This window comes from Gymnogyps californianus, chromosome 2 (assembly GCF_018139145.2).
Source record: "Gymnogyps californianus isolate 813 chromosome 2, ASM1813914v2, whole genome shotgun sequence".
NCBI lineage: Eukaryota > Metazoa > Chordata > Aves > Accipitriformes > Cathartidae > Gymnogyps > Gymnogyps californianus.
In genome coordinates, this window is record NC_059472.1 from 103,085,783 (window position 1) to 103,109,048 (window position 23,266).

Sequence of the window (23,266 nt, forward strand, 5' to 3'; positions counted from 1 at the left end):
TTTGGGTTTGGGTTTTGGGTTTGGGTTTTGGGTTTGGGTTTTGGGTTTGGGTTTTGGGTTTGGGTTTTGGGTTTGGGTTTTGGGTTTGGGTTTTGGGTTTGGGTTTTGGGTTTGGTTTTGGGTTTGGTTTTGGGTTTTGGTTTTGGGTTTTGGTTTTGGGTTTTGGTTTTTTACTTCAACAGTTTTTTCAACAGACAGACGTAATAATACACTTAGATCAAGCACTGGAGTTCTTCAAACAAGACTGTATTTTACTGGCTTGTCATTCGCACAGTAGGGAACAGACTTCTCATTTCGAGTCTAACGTACAAAGGATGTAAAGCATACAAGTTTGTATGCTAAAGATATTTAACTGCTTACAGTTCAAGAAAGATGACAGGCTTTTGTGTAAGATTGGCTTCATAATTTCAGCTCCCCTTTGGAAGAGTATCAAGTTCCTTTGAGCAAATGAGGAAAAAGGGAAATGTCTTTCTTAAATTGTTCCTCATAGTCATGGTCAGGTGTACTAAGCTGCCCGGCAAGGTACGGTGACCACTAGGGGGAATTCTTGCAATTAAGACCTTGCATTCTGTGCTTTGATTACTATCTAGTTAATGAGATATGTGGAAATGGCAAATATATTGGAAGGTGCTTCAGGAGTGCCTTTTTTATGCTGCTAAAATATCTGTACTGCCAAAGCTCTTGAAAGCGCTGCTGCCAGAAAAGGGGACCCTACTGCTCATTCAGTTATGCCCTAGGAGTGAAAAGGAATGCATTTTGCAATGGCACTTTTTTGTTCTACATAGTTCTAATATAATTGTTGTAGCTAATGTAAACCTGAACAAACAGAGTAAGCCTTGGAATTTTGGGCTGGAACTGCAAAACAGCCCTTGCAATTGAAAAGGAGAATTTTGTCAAGACTCCTTTAGGAAAACTCTACACCTTCACTCCTTTCTTGTTGCTGGGAGGTTAGGGGAAGGTTGGCAAGCTGTTGGACTTCTGCAAGAAAAGCAGTCTTAACGGTATAAATTTCCTTCTATAGAAGGAAAGTATTGGTGGGTGTCTGAAGCTAGATAGATAATCTAGAACCTTATCTGTTGGAGGATTTGTGAATATTTGAATTTGTTAGCCATCTTACTGATAGTAATGATAAGATCTCTTTACTGTTGAAAATTTTATTTCCCTTTCACTGATGGAGAAAGACTGAGCACTTGATTTTAAGAAGCCAGAAGACCATATCTGAGGAGGTTTAGAAAGGAAGAGAGGAGAAACTCTTATGTGCTTATCCCTGAACCATTCGGTATTCTTTTTAGCTTACCATCTTTTGTGGCCAGAGACCATCTTAGTTGCATGTAGCATACTTTGTGCTTCCAGCAGAAGCTGCAGTGACACTATCCTGTGAAAGCAGCAGCCAAAGCATTTAGGTACCTAGTTTTTCGAACAAATCCCCTTTTTCTTTGTCAATATTTGTGACATATTGGTAAATAACTACATTTAACATGGCAAAATTGATTAAACTAGCCATCCGTTTAACTTTTAATTTCTGTCTATTAGGAAAAAGGCACTGAACTCAAAATTAGAATTGGAGGCTTCTTAGATGTTTTCGGTAAAGCCCTAAAATTTGTGGACGGTAGGGAAATATGCTTATTGAACCATAAAGGCTGTCTTTAGCTCATCCAAAGCATTTTAATTTTTTAAATTTCAGATTATATCTAAGGTACCTGTATTTGGAGATGTAGTTATTCTAATTATATTTGTACAATGTACAAGTATGATTTTTCTGTTTTTCGGACTAAACCAAGATGATATTTTAACAGATTGAAGAAAACACTAAAATCCAAATGAGGAAAAAAAGTAAATATTCTAAGGACATGTTCTTACTCTGTGTAGTGTTCCTACTTGTGTATTTCTATTCTAGCACTTTGAGAATTCTGAATTGCATAATTATATCTTTAACAGGGATTTGTTTTGACGGTCACGGTGGTACGGGAAGCCGTTGATGAATTTCGACGTTACAAGAGAGACAAGGAAATGAACTCACAGTTATATAGCAAGCTGACAGTAAGAGGTTAGCAAAACCATTTGTTTAAATCCTTAAAATACTTCATCTTTTTCTTATATATACATTTACAGACTTTCAGTTCAAAGAAATAACTAATAGTCTCAAGCTGCACTATTCAGAATGAAACTGATACTGAACTAAATAAAGTGCTTTATTTCCCTCAGATAAATACGACTGTTAAACTTGATCTGTTTAAGAAGTGTTGTAAATCTTTTGTTGTTTGTAAAGGAAAGGTTGTATGTATATAATTGTATATATTTTTGAAGCATTCTGCTGTTTAGTACTATTACTTCAAAGTGCAGTTCTCCTCTGAAATTGATACCGAACAGTAATTCAGCAACGCTGTCAGCTATGTATTAAGTGTATATAGGAAATAAGGGATCAGTAACTAAGAAATACGATCTAATTAAAATTCACTAGAGCCTTTCAAACTTGGTGGATATATTTGTGCTTAAGAAAAGGAAGATGTATTGTGAATCAGCTTCAGTATTAAAAATACTGATTTCAATTTTTGCACATAATTTGAAATCTATATGATCATGCAGTAGGAACAGCCAGTTTTCTTTCCAGAAATTAATAAAAGGAGAAATCACAATTGTGACTTTTTTTGGACTCAAAACCTTTGACAGTTTTTCATTAAGACTTTTAAGGAAATGAAGCACTTCAGCTGTGAAGTGACAATTAAATTTGGTAGGATATTGTAAATTTTAAACATGGGCATAAGAGAAAAAACTATGCACTCCTCTCCACTTTTATGTTACTTAGCACATTTTACTGTTTAGATTCAGAACAGAGTGCCACATAGAAAGGTGCCAAAAAATAATGAATAACTTATTATCAAGTCGAACTGTAATGAGTAACCTTACAAAGCATCGTGACCTTGCTATTACCCTCGACAGTTGTTTTGCTACAGTATCCTGGGAAGTCTCTGTTAAGGATTTTCCTTGGCATAAAAGTTCTAGAAAGTGGGAAGTTGTTAAGGAATGTGAGGTTGCATCTCAAGCAGTTAGAGTATATGGCATACATTGTGCCAAGTGTAAATTCTGTTCACTAATTCCCAACATACATTTCACTGCACTTTTTAGTATATCTTGGTGAGTATCTTCTGAGCGTCGGTGGGAAGAGTAACCTCACCAGATCTGGGAGTCTTAATTAGAAACTAAACTCTTGGAGCAGCTCTGGATAATATTCTCTCAAGAAAAAAAATGGATTAAAAGCTTATAATGTAACACAAATATGTTCTGTCTGAAATCTTACCCCATTTTTTAAAGTAATTGGAAGGCAAGTAAACAGCCAGTAGTCTCATTAATGATGATGTAACCTAGCAGCTGAGAGGAATTTATACTGCTTCCTTGCAGTATGGAGGCTTGTGGTGTTTGCTGGAGTTTGCATACAGAAGGGAGCAACTGTAGGCAATGTTTGCCTATTGCTCTTCCCTTCCTTGTCAGCCTGAAATAGCTTTATCAACGTTTAGACATACCACTGTGGAAATTTGCAAATGGGATAGCTATCATTTCTTTAACAAAAGTGGTTGCATTGCTGGCCTCCAGTTCTTTATAGTCTTTAATACAATCTGTAAAGAAATGGACTCTTAATGGCTTTTCTTTCAAAGTTGTAATTTAACCTGCTAGTTGGTTTATTAATTTTTTAGATCTGTTATGGTAGGCCACTGAACCTTTGAAATAGATAGTACAGTTCTACCCTATTCAGCAATAGTGTTAGTAATCTGAAATTCTTAGTTCTGGAAGCACATGTATAGTTTATAGTTACAAGGGTGATGTACACAAGTCAAGACTGACATTTGCTGTTTTAAGAGCTACGTTTGGTGCCTTTTGTGCTTCTTTCTTCACTTAACTTGTTTAGAGTTAATATTGGAGTTTCTGGTAAATTGCTAGGCATTGAAGCAGCATTTAAGTAGAAGTTTTGGAATCCTGATTTCCTCTTTCCCAGTTCTTGAAATATTTCGTGAGGTTATGTGTATTTGAGAAACTTCTCATTTTGTAGCTTCTCCTAGAAATAAGGAAGCTGGCAAATTAAAATTGAATTTAGTCACCTTGACACAGCTGTTTTTCAGATATGGAATAGAGATTTTAAAATAGTATACAATAGTATATATGTAAAGCCCAGCAGCTATATCAGGAACTGACACGTGGAGAGCAGTGACTTGTTCAAAAGAAGTTTTAAAAATGCCCTTTTTTAAAAAAGGTTATCAGCTTTTGCCCACAAATACATATGTCTATTTCACTTTCAGGTTTTGGTGTCAGTGCCATCATGAATTCGTACTCGATTTTTGTTCTGGTTTTGTGGTTTTTTTGAAGACTGTGATATTCTACAGAAGTAAAGATTCAAGATCTCAGCTTACAATGAACTCTGAATCCCGTGTTGACAATGGTGTGATTGATGAGCTAACAACGTTTTGAGTTGTGGCCAATTTTAAGAATGAAAACATTATTGCAGTCCCCACTCAAAATTAAGCTGTACTAAAAATTGCCACAAACACATAGATAAAACAATAAATAAATTATAATTATATGAAATTAATGATAAATTGCACCTTTTTCATAATATAGGGTTCTCTCATAATAAGGCGTTCTGAAACTGAAAGGTATGATTTTGAGGCAAAAAATGGGACTTCTTGCTATGTTAAAATTAGACCAAGATTTTTACAGGTTTTGAGAAGGATTTAGGTATTTATCTGTGCAAATTAATAAAGTCAAGTACTACACTTCTGCAAACTATTTTTATAAATAACTTTCAATATAATCTACCTAGTTTTTAATATTGGCAGTACTCTTCAAGTGGAAAAATTCAGTTAGGCTTACTATACTAACCTACAGGCTAATGGTTTGGAGAAAGGCGGCTTTGTTACTTGTGAATGAACAAACTTGATACTGATTTAATTAAAAGCCTGAAAATCGATGCCACTCTTAAGAGTCACTTTTCAGAGTGGAACTGCACTTTAGACTGCTCTAGCATCTCTTTTTTTTTTTTCCTAGTGATTTTATGACTTGTGTAGGTTTTACAGTCTTCTTTGAAATAGGTATTTTTTCCATCTCAAAAATGGAGAAACTGACATAGAGAGGTTAAGCAGGTTGCCTTTGCTCAAATTGGACAGTAGGAAAACTTAAAGTTAGCAAAGTTCAGTGTTACCCTTGGTTTAATTGTACCATTTATGGAAGATAAAAATGAGAATTTAATTACTTCTAGTTAGTTATTTTGCAAAATTGTTTGTTTACTATAGGGAAACAAACGTATTTGTAGCAAGAGAAGCTACTGAGATTTGAATTGTGATTAATTACTTGTATAAAGATAGTGTGGGTAGGCTGATTTGTAAGTTAAAATCTTTTTATACAGCGTTGCAATAGATTAAAATTGGGAAGTCTCTGACTACCTAGCAGTGTTGACTTTCTGTAGAGTCGCTCTTAGCCTCAGGAACCCCTAACAGGTAAAACATGTGAATGTTGTCTTATGACCTGCATGTCGCTAGTGTAAGAAGTACCAGCTTTTTGAAGACAGTGGATTCACATTAATGACTCTTGAAGACTTAGAATTTCTTTTAGTAATTCAAGACCTTGAATAAGTATTTGTTCTAATCAGTAAGTCTTAGCTTTTATTATAATAATGAGCTGTTCCGAGCAGGAAATCAAGGGAGAATAGGACATCTGTTTTAAGTGCTACTTAATTGTACTTAGGCAGCAATGGCCGGCTTAATGTCCGTAGACTAATTCTGATCCATGAGATATCCAGTGTTATGCAGTTTTCTGTTTGTCATGTAACATGGCAAAGCTCAGTCTTCAGTCATCCCTTGGTGAATTTGCTGTGTGCAACTTTGCACTTGTCAAGAAGGTGAACCTGCTACGCCTGAAGTTTGAATGGTTTCTACTTTTTCAGCCCTTTGTGGCAAGTGATGAAACATGCAAATCAGTAAATGTATTGAATTTTTTTGTGAGCAAGTCAGTTAAGTATACCTGTCTCCATGTCTTTCATGTGAATCTTTTCCCTTGTATACTTTCCCAGATTATGGTATTGAATCTCTTAAGTTGTTCAGTGTATGATGCATTCTGCTGTCTTAATCTTTTGAGATGTTTGTTGCTAAATTTACTTTCCTTTTTTGCATATCAAAGTCTGCAAATCCTTAATAGACAGTTTTCAGTCAGTATGCAAATTGAAGTTGGAGAGAGGAAGAGTATCTGCCTATAGAATTGAAATTATCTTGCTTTTGAATTATTGAAATTTTGAAATTATTGAAATTCAAAATTATTTGAAAATTGAAATTATCTTGCTATTAAAGATCCTCTCAATTTAATTGCCTTTTCCTGCTTCAGAGCAGCTCACCTGTGTATCCTTTTGTAGAGTAGAAACTGCAATGGAAAAAATTTTAGACCTGCGCATGCAGGTTTGGGAGAACTTCTGTTTTTCTTTCCTAAGGGACCATTATACTTTTGGTGCAGCTTCTTGCCTCGTGCACTTACGTATGACCAGTTAAGTGCCTATGAAAAAACGCTGCTATTCTGCAGAAGAATCACCTCAAGTTCATAAACAGGCTTTTATCTCTTTCATTAAGCTGCCAAAAGCGAATTGGATAATAAAATTGTAAAGCCATTTTAACTCTTTCTCCCTTCCCGTTCTTGAAGTTGGCAGTCCTGCCCTGAACCTTTCCTAGTTAGGTTTGCCCATGCAGTGTTACTGAAGTTTTGAAATAAAAAAGATCAAGAAGAAAATAACTAATAGTCACAACTGAGAGTTGCAGAAGAGGCATGCATCTGTCACTTCATCCCAGGATGTTTAACATAATTTTTGGAAGTGTTGCAGAACTCTCTCTCACTTTGCAACCTGCAAAGCAAAAGAACAAATGAATGTCAGGAGAGATAAGATTAATGAAATAATTCCATCCAGGCTTCAAACGTGAAAGACTTATGTCTTTGCTGTATCCTTAAAGGGTGTTTAAGAATGTAGTGAAGTTGAAAATATATGCCAAAACTGTGTGAAATTGAGAATATATCAGTAACTGCTGTACATGAGGAGAACAACACATGAAAGCTAGTATGTTTCCTTTAAAATCGGAGAATTGAGAAGTCTGGTTTAGAGAGCTACAGTGATTTGAATGTTTTTTTTTTTTTACTTTTTAACTTCTGTTTATGCAGTGGGAGCTGCTCTGTTCCTAAAATGCCACCTTACTGAGTTTATATCTCAATTGACCTTTTTTTAAATTGCACAATGGTCTCTGTCAAGAGGCAGTCATTTTTCAGTCATTTATACCTATGTTATCTGCAACTTTAAAATAAGACGTTTGTCAGAATGTCTTGATTATCGTAATGTTATTCTTTTGCAGTTAATTTGAAATCAGTATTGAAACCTCTTATAACATTGGAGTTTCAGCTCTTCAAGAACAGGTTGTCCTTCTGCTTTTTAAAAAGCCACTGCATTAAAAAAACCCAACATTGTTTCTGAATCTAGAGGTACAACATTGGGTCTTTATTTCTTGCAGTATTTCAAACCTACCGACGACTTCATTCCTGGTGTTTAGACCATTTGGAAAAGATAAGTTTTTAAAGAATTGTATCAATTTAATCTAGCTGATTAGGGGAGCAGTAAGCAACAGCAGAAACAGAACTTGAAATATTAATGTAAGAAAGAATTTCAAAAAGAGGCTGGAAGAGAGGAAATGTCAAGGGGACTGTTTTCTTCCACATTTTTGCAGCATCCAGGAGATAGGATAAGAAAGAATGAAGGCTTTCCATTTCACCCAAGAGGAGATAGTACATAGAGGAGAGGAGCTAGGAAGCTTTTCTCTGGAGTTTTATGTTGGTGATTAAAGACTATCCTCAGTTCACTATGTAAGGTGGAGTTTGAAAGAAGGACCTAAGGACAGCGCTTGCATTGAAAGATCAGCATCCTCACCTTGGACTCACTGTAGTTTTAAGCTTCCCCGCCCCGCTCCCCATTATATTATGTATTCTCTAATTACACTGACAACTCAGACTAATAGATGCCAGGTAAAACTTTTCATATGGTCTGTACTTGACTCCTTTCATTCAAGAGTTTTATATTTATGGGTTAGAGATAAGCTCTGTTACCAACTACAGAAGCAGTACTTCAGACAGTACTCAAGGTAACATGGGTAAGATGTAATAGCAAATTAAAAAGAATTTGAAAATGCTGCTCTCAGAAGTTACTGCTCTTTCAGCAGTGGCTTGTACCAGGTAGTAGAAACACTTTTTAATAAAAAGAAACAAAGTCGTTTGTATATACCCACATTTTGTTTACTTCATTTCTTAAATTTTTATGTGAAATACTTGTTAGCACATATGAGATATTTATTAGTTTTTCAAATCATTGCAATTCATTTCAAAAGGCTTTATCTTGGGAGTGTAATGAATTACTTCAGACACATTTCAGTGTTCCAGTTCTGCATAATTCTATATGTTGCTTTAGGCGAAAGCCTTGCGCCTTGGTGGACTATAAAGTCTGGATGCGCAGCCACTTCTGACAGCTTTGGACTTTTTATTGGTAATTACACAGATGGTGAAGAGTGTTTTGCTACGGAGATGTTTTTAGAGAAAAAATAGTTTGCAAAATAATTTATGCAGTGAATAACATCCAGTGTCTTTTTTTTCTCTAAATGCATCTTCACTAAGATGTAGTATTGCATTATTTTAATGTTCTCTGAAATGGTATCTAATGATTCTCATTTTTGCTAGTCTAAAGGAAAGTGTTATTTGTTGACTTTTCAAAATTTTAAGCCACTTTTTGAATTACTGCAACGTTTTACCATTTAGTTTTTAATGGAATATGTCCTGCCATTCAGATTCATTGTAGAATTAATTGTCTTGTATGTCACAGGCCACTTCCTTACATGTGGGGATATACAGGATGCTCTAACAAGACACGTTAGTGTGTCATAAAGACGATATTCTGTAGTGTTATGCTAAGCCACCTAGAAAACAGTCTGATAAGGAAACTTTTCAATTCATAATGTGAAATTCCCAGGATTGCTAGACTGAGTACAAGCAAAGGTGCAGTGTGAGTTCCTGTTCGTATACTTGGCACCAGGAGTCTTTTGCTTTTTGTCTGCCCTACATCATGTTGCAAATGAATCTTCTACCTTCTCTTGTCCTCTGAGGCTTAGTATCTTTTGATCCTTACTGTAGATGCTGTTAGAACACGACTGGAAAATTCAGTTGTTGATAAAATTGCTAGTAGTTGCATTTGATTAATATCTCTGAATGGTTTTGGTCATACATGACTGTGTAGGTGGCGTAGATCTGAGACTTAACACAGCTGGTACTAGGATTTTTGTGGCTGTTATTACTATAATCAGTTGATTGACTTGGTTATCACACTGATAAACTGATGAAAATTGTTAGCAGAGGAATTGAAAACAAAATAGGACATGCTATCCTTTTGGTAAAGCTAACAGACTTAGAAAGCAAAGTAAATATTACGATGTTTTTCCAGTATATACTACTCACTTCTAGTCAAAACTTGAGAATTTATAGAGAGAATTCACAGGCTCGTGCAGTTAAGCAGACTAAATATGTTGATTTGGTGTCAGACTGTTCTTTTACTGGTTGAGCTTTAGTATTAGTTACTTTAGATTAAAAAAAAACAAAAAATTGTTGAGAGAGTGAGATATTTGAGAAAATTATTGAGAACTTAATTTCCATAGATATCTTGAAACCCCTGTAAAGAACTGCTGTTTCTTGCTACAGCTTTTTATACCTCAGTCTTCTGCTACTCCCTTCACCCTCGCAAATGTGTTACGGCAGCGTTAGGAGTCAGATTGAAGATATAATTTGTTTTATATTTGGGAGCAGGGGGAAGGTGTTTTTGGCAACTGAAAAATTGAACTGGTGGAAAAGATCATTATCAATAACAAAGACTAGCTATCAGAAAGAACTTTGCAGACAGGCCAAACAAAAGTTCTGATTTTCCTTTGACATGGCACATTTTAGAAGTGCTAATGTCATGGAAAATGTATTAAAAATTAGCTATAGGAATACATTTATTATTGACTCAATTAAAGATAAAACAACTGTTACTTTTGCATGAAATGCAATTTTAAAGAGCAAGTACTGAAAATAATTACTCATAACATGAATCTTTACTACCTTTGACTAAATGCACATGTAAATGAAGGAATTTTTTGAGGTTAACTACCTCAAAAGATGAGGTCTCATGGATTTGGAACCTAGCTTAGTTTTTGTTTCATAGTTAGTATAACTTTGAGAGGTGGTAGAATGCGTGTTGACAAATCTACTATTCATAATACTTTTGATTAAACTCCAAACTGATTGCCGCTCATCCTGTGCTTTTGTGGGTCTTCTGTTCTAATTCGTTCAGTCTGATTTTTATTTAGAACCCTGGCACCTTACCGTGTTTTGACATACTTGTCATCTGATACCTGCTGATCAGATACCTGCTGCTTGGAGTCATGATAGTGTTTCTGATGGGAAAAGGTATTTCATATGGGCGTGTGTTTCAGCTCATCAGGCTGTGTAAATATGTATGTGTTTATATCCTGAGTTAACAGGTTCTGAATTTATCACCTGTTATATCTTGGAAGAGGATATTCATATGTCATGACTTGTTTGTCTGCAAGGTTTTTTGGGTGTTTTTGGTTGTTTTTAACTCAGGGAAGCAACTTTTTCTGGAATTCTAGCAAGGACCTGGGACTAGAACTCCTGAATTCTGAGATCAACAGTAACTCATTTTGGGCAGTAGCTTAACCTCTCTGTCTCAGTCTTTCAGTCCATCAAATAAGAATGTTAAAACTTAACAGTCTTACAAATATTAATACCCTACAGAACATACAGAAACTAAATTGGTATGTGTGCTGTCTATATTTTTGAATGAGTTGTTCACAGCAGTTACTGAATGGGCAGCTCTAGAGAATTAAAAACCTCTATAGCAGCTTTTGATATTTTACTTTTCTAAAATGAAATCTTCAGGCATTTCTTCAGACTTTAGAGAGACTTACCTCTTTTCTGTTGTAATTGCCAACAAGTGTCAGACAGTGCCAATTACATCAGTAACTTTAGTAGCCAAGCAAAGCTACCTGTTGGTAACTGGGCTGTGACTAACAACTCGTGTGTGAGAATGCTCCATGACTGTAAGCCTACCAACTCTTGACTTGTCAGAAATAGAAGTGCTGTCCAGTAGGAGATGTGAAAGACTCCTTTTTCCAACTTTACAACTCTGTTATTGATACTATAGATCAGACTTGAGCATCTTCCATACATTTTTTTCTCTAATACTTCTGCAATAGTCAACTGGTTACAAAACTAGACTCTTTTAACCAGTGAATTATTTATTCAAACAGATGAAATCTATTTATTGTGTTCATCAGAGATCCATTTTGTATAAATTGTAACATTTTCACCAAACAATAACATCTTTAAGTATAATTTGCATTCTGGGATTTATATTCTTGTGACTCTTTATTAATGTCTGCCTAAGTTGATTACATTTCTTCTTTTTTTTAAGGTAAAGTGCAAGTTAAGAGTTCAGACATACAAGTTGGAGACCTCATCATAGTGGAAAAGGTTGATACTTTTTAAATATATTTTAGAGACTAAAGATTATTAACATGCTAATTATCTTCTGAAGAAAAGTGTATCGAGGTACTAATCTGTCAAGTACTAACTAGCTAGTATTTTAGTTCAAGTCTTATTTGAGAATCTTCAAGGAAGTCTAGTTTTGGATTAATTATAAGCTTAATTGAATGTAAGCATTTATATTTCATGAATTGGTGTATGCTTAAATTTACCTAGTGAAGGAAATACAACTACTGAATTAAATTCTCTGGCTTGTGCTGTGGTGAATTTTCTAAGCTGTCTGATTACTGATACCTTCCTTCTGATGCTCAAATCAGTGTTTTCCTATGTCTGAAGCCTTCAAGGATAAGTTTTATTTTTATATATAAAAATATATTTATATTTTATAATTATAATATGTATGTAATATTATAATATATATAATTAAATAATGTAAAAGGTTTTATATTTTTAAAAAGGAGAAAAAGCTTTCCAGTTTGATTGCAAATGGTGAGAGCTGTGAACTTTTTTCCCCTCTCTGTTAGTATTATAATAAAGATGGTGTTGCTTATTTCAGTTGGCTTGCTGGGGTACTAAGAAATTATTGTGTCCTTGAAAGTCAACTTAATTTTCTTGTCAGAGGAAACTATTTTTACTTAAGTTCATTCTGGAAAGGTGACTCACTTTCTGGGTGCCAGCAAGTGATTCCCATCACTCTTTGTATTAGAGAGCTAATCCATGGAGATGCTGGAAGGAAGCATTGCAAGTTGAAGCTTGTATCTACAGCTTTGTTTGAAGTGTTGTATGGCAAGTTGCAGCTTGGCAGAATAATCCTTAGTGGAACCTAGTCAGTGATTAGACTTTTCTAAACTTCTTAGTGGTTTTGCTCCTATTTAGTGGAGTAAATTACTTCTGAGAAAAGAAAATCCTGCAGCAAATATGCCCTCCTGAGACATTTTGTGCTTTCTTATTTGTTAACACCTCTCCTTTTACTTGGAGAATCTGGAGAACTCATAAATCATTAGTGGATAAGAGATTATTGTCTTTTTTTCAGCCATATATAAGTAACTTCTCTTCTGTTTGTTTTGGGAAACTTCTGTTTCCTTCCTTTTTCTGTTTCTTCTATAGTCCAAAGTAAGAACGATACACCAAAGTCTCTTCTGGTTTGCTGCTCTCAGCTTAAAATATATCTGTTTTCATGTAGTTTGTACTATTTCTTGCTTTTCTTTCTTTTGTCAGCTATCTGTACCTGATATCTTTTGGGGCCTGTCTGAGCAGCATATTCTAGCGTAGACAAGATTAGTACTAATATGTCTGGCCTTTATATCTGTTTTGCCTTACACCTTGCTATCTTAGAATGCAGGTGGAGTCAGCTTGCAGCTGCTCACTTGTGCATGTTCCAGATCTTCTAGGAGACTGAGAATGAGATATTTGCTTCAGTTTTTATTAGGAAACTTTTTAGGGCCGCCTTAATCTCTAAACCTGGCATTAATTATTATAGAGTGTAGGGAAGACTCTAGTGGCTACACAGGTAATCTGCCTTCCCTGAAATTTACTGAGATCCATCAGTCCGTTGAATTATGCTAGAATTTGGAAAACTGGAATTACTTTGGGGATCAATCTGTATTGTATGGGGTAGGTCATTAGCATCTATTTCAGCATTACTTGCAGCAGCTTACAGATCATATGTTGTGAGTACCTGAAGTTTCTAATGAAAAAAAGTAATGTTTAAGGATTTAGGGAAATAATGAGTAGAGTTCTTTTTGATGAAGATTTTACTCAGATATCTCAGTAAGATGCACATAATTGTTTGAATGTTGTATTTCAGCTTTAAGCTCCATCCTGCCCCAGCAGAGCTTTTTTTCCTTTTGGTCTAGCTGGGGTTGCCTTCAGACTAATGAAACTAAATGTTTTCTGGTTCTATTGAGAAGTGTATTTTGTTGGAGCAAGCAGTTTTCAATTTCAGAGTATGACTCAAGCCAAAGAACCAGTCGGGAGTGAAACGTTCAATTGCTTACTCTAATGGCAAAGGAAAAAGTTAACATTGTATTTGACTGGAAGATGCATCAACAGCATTTCTGCACTGAAATTAATGACTCATTTGAGCTGAAGATCCATATGTTAACTAGTGACTGCATCACAAATTGTAACAACTTAAGTGAAAGGCTTTTCTATATTTAAAACTTGGATATCCTCTGATTATTGTCTTTTTTTAATAGGCCTGATTAATTTCAAAGCAGCTTTAAGTGACTGCAAAGCGCTCAAAACAGTTTAGTTCCAAGTAATATATCTGTTGTTTCAACTGAAAATTTTGTAATGCACTAATACTAGGGCAGGAAGAGGCCTGAATAGAAGAAAATATTGCCTGTTTTTAAAAGCTAAAAGACGTTTGTATATGTTAGCTGAAAAACGGTCCCCTGCCTCCAACAGACATTCTGCTTCCTAGATCTTCTCCTTAGCTTGTGTTAAGACACATTTTTAGTGTCCAATGGGAGCACAGGTGTGCATAGTGTTTCTAAATAAGACAATTGAAGGGATGACTTGATGAGTTCAGATATTGTTATTTAGACACTGGAGCTTGTTGACAGTTTGGAATACGTTTTGGAGATGTGAAGAGGGCATAAAACTTAACACATTTAGTTATTAATAATAACACATGTACTTAACATTTAATAATAACACATAGTGTTTTAAAACATTTGGAACAGTAATGCTTTATCTTAAAACTTTGAGAGCTTTTCTTGGAGCTGTAAAAGGACACAATTGGGGTTTTTTAAATTTCGTGTATAAAGTGAAATTAATCCAATATTTGTAAGGATCGCAGTTAATGCTAGCATGCGGTATTGCACAGCATGCAGATTCAAGACAGCAACTGGGAAGTGCCTCTTCTGTTTATAAGTCAGAAGCAAGCAGGAATATTTTAGTCAGTGAGAAAAGTACACAGTTCATTACATGAATGGAGAAGAAAGGACAGTAAATGCAAAATTCTGAGGGTCTGTAGCTATGGGCAGTTGTAGGGAAACTGGAAGACTGACTAGGGAGCTGGAGAAGCTTATGTAAATAACAATTTCATGATAATAACATGAGAAAAAATGAAAAAAGTAATTTGAAAGCTATTAGAAAAGGTATTTTTCAAGTGAATATTGTAGCCTGTGTTGCAGGGAGGTATAGGTGTTTTTGTGGGTTCTCTTGTTTTCCAATCTGGCTAGTATTCCTGGATGGCATGGAGTTAGCCATGGGAACCCAGAAGCTGGGGAAGTACTTACCTTGTGTTGACCATTGTCTTGCCATAGTTAGATCTCTAGAAATGAATCTGTAAGTCTGCAGCATAGACAAACACTGAGAGAAATGGAAGCCCTCCTTTCCTGGAGCTCTAATTCTGCCCAGACTTAAGCAAAACAATGTATTCAAGTCACTTTCATGACATATATTCAAATTTTAGTATATATCAGTAAACATTCCTTGCTTCATCTCCATGGTAATTGAGATTACATAGTTTCTTCATGGGTTTCTGAATGCTTGAAGTTGTATGTGTTGTCATTTTAACTTGTTCCATTTTGATAAATGACACGAGAGGTCTAACATGATTGACATATTGCTGCTGTTTGTCTGTGACAATGTACAACAGAACTCTAATTTTCTCCATAATGAGGTGTTAAAGATTTTTGTAGTATACTTGCCATCTGTTTCTGTGTAGTCACTCTTTTATAGTGACTAGGTGCGTCTTTGCAGGGGGATCTTTGCTCTCCAGTGTCAGCAGTAATAGTGACAATGTTGTTTGGTATCTAGTAGTCCTGCAGTACCTTTCTGCCCATTTCCAAAATACAGAAAACCTGATGAAAAATGAGATGTCAATCTTAAATACTGTTGTGGTTTTGGTTTTGGTTTTTTTTTTTCCTGAGGGAGAAAGCAAAGACAAGACAGTCTCTAGCCTTCCCTATGTGGAAGGATACATTCAGATATGTTAATGCAGAAAAGCTTACGTTATTTTACAGGAAAGAAAAACAAGCAGAGAGAACACATTAAAAAGACATAAAATCAAGATGCATTTTTTCTATTAAAATGTGAAAAAGATCAAATGACTAATTTGATTGCAGTCTACAACTTCCTCAAGAGGGGCAGCAGGGGGGGAGGTGCTGATCTTCCCTCTCTTGTGACCAGCGATAGGACACAAGGAAATGGAATGAAGCTGCACCAGGGGAAGTTCAGGTTGGGCATTAGGAAAAGGTTTTTCACTGAGAGGGTGGTCGGTTGCTGGAACAGGCTCCCCAGGGAAGTGGTCACGGCACCATGCCTGTCAGAGTTCAAGGAGCACCTGGACGATGCTCTTAGTCAAATGTTTTAGTTTTAGGTAGTCCTGCAAGGAGCAGGGAGTTGGACTCGATGATTCTTGTGGGTCCGTTCCAACTTCAGATATTCTGTGATTCTGGCCAATTTTGTCAGGCGTAAAGACTTGAATCTTGGATAGCAAGTACCAGGTTTCATTTACTGAATGTGAAACATGCATTCTCCGTGGAAGCTGGTAATGATTTGTAAAAACCTGATGCCTCACTTGGATTATTACAACTTCTTTTTAATTCAGTATTAGATCATTTGACTGTTATTTTTGCAAAATTTTTGGGTGTTGGTCAAGTGCTTTAGCTTGTTTACAAGTAACTGGAAGTTTGTAGGCATGAAGCCAGTAACCTGAAACTTGTGTAATGGATTTATGTCAGAGCTGGCAGGGAAGCAGCAAAAATGTATAGCTAATCTATATGAAGACTGGATATCTGTTTAATTGTTATTGTCATTTAAGGAAAGATTTATTTAATTTTGAAGTTGCATTTTCCCTTTCCTCTAATAGGTGCATAATAATATATATTAAGGGTAATGTTTTTATTGCTATTTTTTCCAAATCTGATTATGAGATATTCCTGGTTGAATCTGGGCTCATGATGGATAATAAATTTCACTACATGTTTAATTATTTTCTGTTATAAGGCAAGATTCCAAAAAATGCTGTACTAGCTGCAGTTGCAGGTGAGCAGCCTCTTCAAGGTGGATACTGTTGACATACAGACAAGCACATGAATTTTTAACTCTTTGTGCTTTTACAAATAAATGGGAATTGCTGCAAATCAGGAAGTATCCATGCATGAAAACGCATAATTTTAAGGTATGAGGAGGGTTTTTGCTAACTGCGTAAGATTTTTAGGTAAACCAGAACATGCATCTATTTTTCTAGTGTTTCCAAACTTGCTTGTTTTCCAAGCATCTTGTTTGCTTGAGATGGTACTATCTCTGTAGCCCTTCATGACCCCTCTATACTGAACTTCCCATCATAGAGAATACAGTTGCGGTTGCTTCCACTCCCACTTTTGAATTGGTGTCCTTGAGCGTATGTTGCAGGGAGTGGCAAGAGGTACCTGCCTCCCAGATTCAGAGAGTTTACATCATCTTATTTTGAAAGCGGAGCCCATATAACACAGAATCTGGCAGCTGACCCTGACAGATCTATTCAGCTCACACTATTCCAAATGGCACTGTTGTGGCTGCATGCTGATCTCAGGAAGGTTTCTTTGGAGTAATGGAGAAATTTGCATACAGCGTCCAGGAAGTTTTGTGGTCAGAAATAATGTTGCTGTATGAGTGTGGCTTCTCAAGAACTAAGGCAAATGTTAGAGTACAGCATTATATATGGGAAAAAGCATCAGCTTCTTCAGTGGTGTTGCCTAGTGTAAATACATGTTTATTCTCCATTATGAGTGAGACTAAATTTTTTCACTTTCTGAACTGATTTTTATGGATAGTCAGGCGTATTTTGAAGGTCCCACACACCAAGTGTTTAATTATCTTGATGGATGTATTTTGAGCTGTTTTATTGGAGGTGACTATGAGTGTGTGTACTTCTAAGATTTTTCTTTGGACAGGCAGTGATGAAGGGGAAGTGCTACCTTTAAAAAAGTAAAAGGTGGAGGGTTAAAAATGAGAAACTACGTGTCTGGTTTCAAATCAAACCAGTCTGAGACTGCTGGGTTTCTTTCTGTTCATAGCAGTGTTGCGTCCTTAAATGTTGAGATGGAGGACTGACTTGACTCAAATGAACAAAATTACCCCTCTGTGTTTGTGTTGATTCTTCTAGGAGGTTTTTGAATGTGTTTACTGATGCTGTGGTCTGGGCTATTGCCTAGATTCCTGTTGGGATAAGTACGTTCAGAGCTGCTACATGCTGAATGCACTTGGATTTCATGTAAAGATAATTTTGAACCCATTATGTTTTTCTTTGATAGTTACGTCTTTGTAATAACTCATAGAATTCGTATCTTCAGTGAATCAAAGTATTGTGGCTAGGATGACCCTTATAAAATTTACAGGCGGGATCCTGTATACTGTGTTCAGTATGTGAGATGTTCCATTGCTTAATGTCTTGAATTGAAGTTTTCAGGTTAGCTTGACCCCATCTTCATTGCTGTTTCTTCTGTATAAAATAACTAACCAGTTTTGTATAGCTGGCAGTTTATGCACAAAATAGAGCCACAATTGCATTACTGCTGTATTAATTTTGCAGTTTGATTATAACTGAAGTGTGAAATAGGGAATAATTGTGTAGTTTTGAAATGCTCATATATTGAACATGCTTCTTAACTTTTTATGTTGAGTAAATTCAGTCAGGTTTTTAAGGCTGAAATCTATGAGGTTAGTGTATGCCATGTGGTCAGCTTAGCTACATTTATTTTCTTTTCCACTCAGATAGTTGAGCTCTTAAAAAAAGATGAGCCTTAGGTATGCAGTGGCTTTCAAGGCAATATCAACCAAGTATAACAGGAAAACCTGAAATTTATTCTCAAATGGAGGTACTTTCTATGTGAAAAATATTTGTGCGTTATGTCCTCTTAAGTAATCTGAAATGAATATTAAGAAATATTTTTTTAGCATGAAACTAGTAAAGCCATTGCTAATAATCCACTGAGATTTCTTAATTGGTTAAAGGTAGTCTGTAAATGAAATGCAAATGAATCTTTGTGTTTAGCTTCAGTATCAAACAGTACAGCATGTGGCATGCTGGACATAAGTTGTGATGGAAGAAACTGCAATTCGGTGCGGTATCTTTTCTCATTGCTCTGTCCACTGTTCACTCTGATCCCTGTCAGCTTAGTGTGTCGCTTTTTTCCTTGCCAGTCCTGCATCTGTCACGTTTTGATATGTTGGTTATTTTTACTTCCTCCGGTTTTTCATTCTTAAACCCTATGCTGGCAATGTGTAACTGGTGCTGGTAGATGCCTTGTGAACAAGTGGTGGGAGAGCTAAGGATTTGGGTAGTCATGTAGCAGATAACATGTGTGTGGGAGGGCAGTATTGTTCACTTTGTTTAATCTGCGAAAGCTTAGATTGGCCTTTCTGTGGTCAACAAAACACTGGAAACCTGATTTGATACAGATAGTGCTGTGCTTAAAAGGGAAATGGCAGAACAGGTGTGCAGATGCATCTGACTGCATATGGCTCTATGCCTTAGATACTGAGGAAGAAATTCTGTTCATTTTTGTCTTTGTAAAGGAGAGGTTTATAGATACGTGAAACAGGAAAATTCTGTTCCCTAACTTGCTGTTTCCTCTGTGTATGTTTGTGTGTTTTGGGAGAGAGGAGAATACTTGGAGAATATACAATATGGAGAGGAGAATATACATAACGTTTGCAACTTGAGTGCCAAGACAGATGTTTTAAATTTCACTGTTTTTTCTATTATATATGCTAAGTGAGTGTCAGAGTTTTGCTCAGTGAAATTATTTTTAAAAATATTTCAATAAGATATTTATATTCTAGGACTACTGTTTTGAGTCAAGAAAATGTAAATCTGTTGTAGTTCTTCAGGTATTTATGATTCACTTACAAAGAGCATCTGAAAGGATTAGCTGTTGTTTGCTTATTGTATAATTTTTTGAAAATATTGATTTCTGAATTGCAAACGCTGAATGTAAAGTACTATGAGAAATCCTATTTTAATTGAGTTTCAATCCAAGTGTGACCTTTTGGTGATAGATCTTACTGGACATTTGATTGGAATTCACTTTTTTCCTACTTACAAAAAATATACCTCTTTTTTTTTTTTTTTCCCCCTCTCAGAATCAACGAATCCCATCTGACATGGTGTTTCTCAGAACATCGGAAAAAACTGGTATGTTTTGATAATTCAGATTGGTTACGTGATAAGTTTGTGGTTGCGGTGAAATTTTAGATTGTGCGTTGTGGCCAATTTGAAGTGGTCAAATAGATTGATGCTAGGAGATCTGCCTTCATCAGATTAATGGGAGAGGGTCCATATGTGAGAAATACAGTATGCTTGGACTGTAAAACAGGAGAAATCTTACTGTGAATGTGAGACCTTTATAGATATGTTCCTCTAAATAGATGATTTTTATGAATTGTTATAACAAAATGTTTAGGTAAAGCAAATATTAAGACTATAGTTAAAAGACTGTACTTGTTTAATATGACTTGACAGTATTTTAAATGATTTACGACTAATCATTATCTTGCAACACATTTAAATGTCATCTGACTATTTCAGTTATTAAATTGAAAAGAACTGAAATTGAACGCACTAATATGTGATTAAAATAATTTAAAAAAATCTATTACAATGATCTAAAAACCTGAAATAACTGAATTTTTTTACTTTGAAATAATACTACCTTTTTGGTCAGTAAAAAAAAAAAAACCCAACAGTTTTCTTGAGTGAGAGAAAGAAAAGTACTTCACGTTAGCTCTATTTCTCTTCACATGGTGATAGGGGAGTACTCTTAATCTTTGGGAAACAAATATCTCCTTTACAGGAATCCTATAAATTATAGCTGTTTTGATTAAAGTTTAGAAATTACTATTGCATGCCCCCCATATAACTCAAATTAGTTTCCCTCCTTTATATTACCATTTCTCTTCAGATCCTGAAGAACTGTCTGATATTTGTCAGATAGCACTAAATTTCACAAAGCTAATAGCTGTGATATTGGTAAAGCCTGTATTAGTGGCACTTGGTATTTCACTGTGGCACTGGAGTTCTATCATATATTTCAGATAAAAGGCTAAATTTGCAGAGATCATTTGCAAGAGAAGACAAAAATATTTCTGATAGCATACAGAACACTACTAGAGCTATATATTTGCTAGAAGAAGAAGAAATTACTGTATAGTTACTGTGTCTTGCTAATGACTTTCAAATGCTGATTAGATGCACTAGATCATCTATAACTGCTCTGGACTGACAAAGTTTCCTAATAGTCTGTATATAATCGCCATCTTGGTTAACCACCCTCTGGTTCAGGATACATGGGCTTTTCTTTTTATTCCCTCCCACAGTACCACATTTTATTAAAATGCATAATGCTTCTGACAACTCAAATCTCTTGGATCCAGCATGATTATAAAAGGGTTGATAATGTTTCTTTTTGGGCTACTCGCAATGTCATCTTTTCCTACTGACCCAAAAACTGTTTCAGCTGAAATCACAACTCCTAGAAAAGTAAAAGGTAGGAGGACTTCTGCACCTATAGAAGAATTACTTTAAACTAGGCCAGTTGCATGCAATGTGTAGGTGGTAGAAGGCAATGTATGTTGATTCAAAAATTTCCTAGCCTTTACTAGCTATGCTGGATTAGGTGCTACATATCTAGGCATTTGGAAGCAATCATCATCCACTTCAGCAGGGGTATGTATCAGTTGTAATTTCTTTAAGTGATGTGCGCACAGTAGAAATGTGTAGGGAACTCAATATGTAACATTGTGCAGTGTTTGCTGTTGTAGGAGCATCAAGAACTGTTTGTCTGGTGAGAGCTAGCTTGCTGTCCTTAATTAGGATCCTTGCAGCAGTTTACATCAGCTGCATTGTCACTGCTGGAATAAGTGAACAAGAACAAGATGAGACAGTTGCCTAGCTTGCAACAAAACAAGTTCTTAAATTATGTATTTTGCGCATCTGCACTATAGCATGTTGTCCTCCCTGTTCCTGGATTCTGTTTGTGAGGTTGTAAGACACTGTGTAGTCTCCCTTCCCTGTAGCACTGTGAGTTGAAGGATGGGGCACAGGTGTGGTTGTCAGTGAACAATACAGGCCAGAAATGCATCTGCACAGGATACCTCTGTGTCTTGATTGGAATATGTATGAATAGTAAATCTTGAAGGACCACAGTTAATATAAGTTAAACGATCTCTTTGTCAGGATATGGATGGGGGGAGGGGAAAAGGATGAATTCCTATGTCAGAAGTGTGAAGAAAAACATTTTTAAAGTAAAATTCATTAAGTCTACTTCAGTGTTCAGTGCTTAAGTCTACTTCAGTCAGCTTTATTAGAATGTCATAATTAAAATTTTCCTATAAGAAGCTCCATTAATTTACTATCTAGAAAATAAGGCTACTTATTTTATCATGTTGTAACAATAGACTTTCCATAATTGACCTTAAAATAATGCTTGTGAGCACTTTGACAGAGTTGTGTACCTACTATGTAAATGTTCATTATAATGTAAAGTGAGTAAAGAGCAAATTGAGTGAAATCTTCCCAAAATTCTGATATACATTATTTTATATGCACTTCTGCTACACATGGAATGTGGTTTTTAACGTTGAAAATGCACTTTCTACATGCAGGCAACAGGTTAACTAGTTATATTGGTGTTGCACTTTTTAAAAACAAACAAACAAAAACCACAAAAAAAAATCCCTTGAACTTCAAGCATATGGCAGTAATTGTTTTTTGACTAAAGAGTGAACACTTACATCTGTAATTGTTTCTTCTTGGATGTTGCAGTTTTGACTGATTTATGGTTTAATTTATAGTTGACACTTTAAGTACTTTGTAAAACACATTAGTTTTTGCATGGGTTTATGTCCTATATGTAATTTTATTTTATCTTCTGTGCAATAAAACAGTTTAACTATAACTTGTTACTATAAATCTATAAAGAGTGCAGGGAAGAGTTTGAACTAATCTTAAAATCCAACCCACCCTGTAAGCTTCTTGTGGGGCAAAGTACTATTTTCCAACTTCAATATTTACGCTACATATTAATGTAGTCTGCAGCACTGCAGTAGCCTATATCTTCAGTCAAAAAAGAAGCAGTTTGAGTTATAAATGGGTAGTTTACAAAGTTCAGCCTAAAACTATTCTGGCTTCATTTCACACAATTGTGGTACCGTGGAAGAAATGACAGTGGCGTGTGCTTGTTTTCCTCCCCTTCCAGTTAGCACCCGCCCCCCAAATGCACTTTTAGGAATGTTGAGGTTTTTAGGATACTTTTAACTCTACATAGCAGAAGCTGAATTTCAGGGAATCAAGCTTATTTTGATAAAACTGATTTCTTATTAGAGGTCTTTTTTTTTTTTTTTTTTTTTTTACTTTATCAGATACATTATCTTTTAGCTAGAATGATATCTTCATGTAATCTGATATAATGACTTGATGTTAATCGTGTACATGTATCTAATTTATAAGATGCCTAATTTTTTTAATCAGACTTTTAGAAAAGTTAGTCTAAAGACTAATGTAGGTGGGTCTTTGTTTTGTGTTCGACAGTCCGTAACATTGGTATTCCCCTCTTTCATGAATGGAGACAGCTAGATGGCTGTTTGAGTTTAGAGTTAGGATTACTTCCCAGGGGCATGGAGCAGGCGGAAATCACTCCTCAGATGCGAATTCTTTGCTGCTGTGAGGCTCCCC

At 35.6% G+C, this 23,266-nt stretch overlaps 1 protein-coding gene across 1 annotated transcript in view; it reads left to right on the forward strand.

Moving 5' to 3' along the window:
• The window catches only part of ATP9B (ATPase phospholipid transporting 9B (putative)), a 172,921-nt gene that overhangs the window by 32,369 nt on the left and 117,286 nt on the right, over positions 1-23,266 (forward strand). The window contains exons 5-7 of the mRNA XM_050915840.1: positions 1,939-2,047; positions 11,528-11,586; positions 19,678-19,729. Coding sequence (XP_050771797.1) covers positions 1,939-2,047; positions 11,528-11,586; positions 19,678-19,729 — 220 coding nt within the window. The remainder of the gene's footprint in view (positions 1-1,938; positions 2,048-11,527; positions 11,587-19,677; positions 19,730-23,266) is intronic.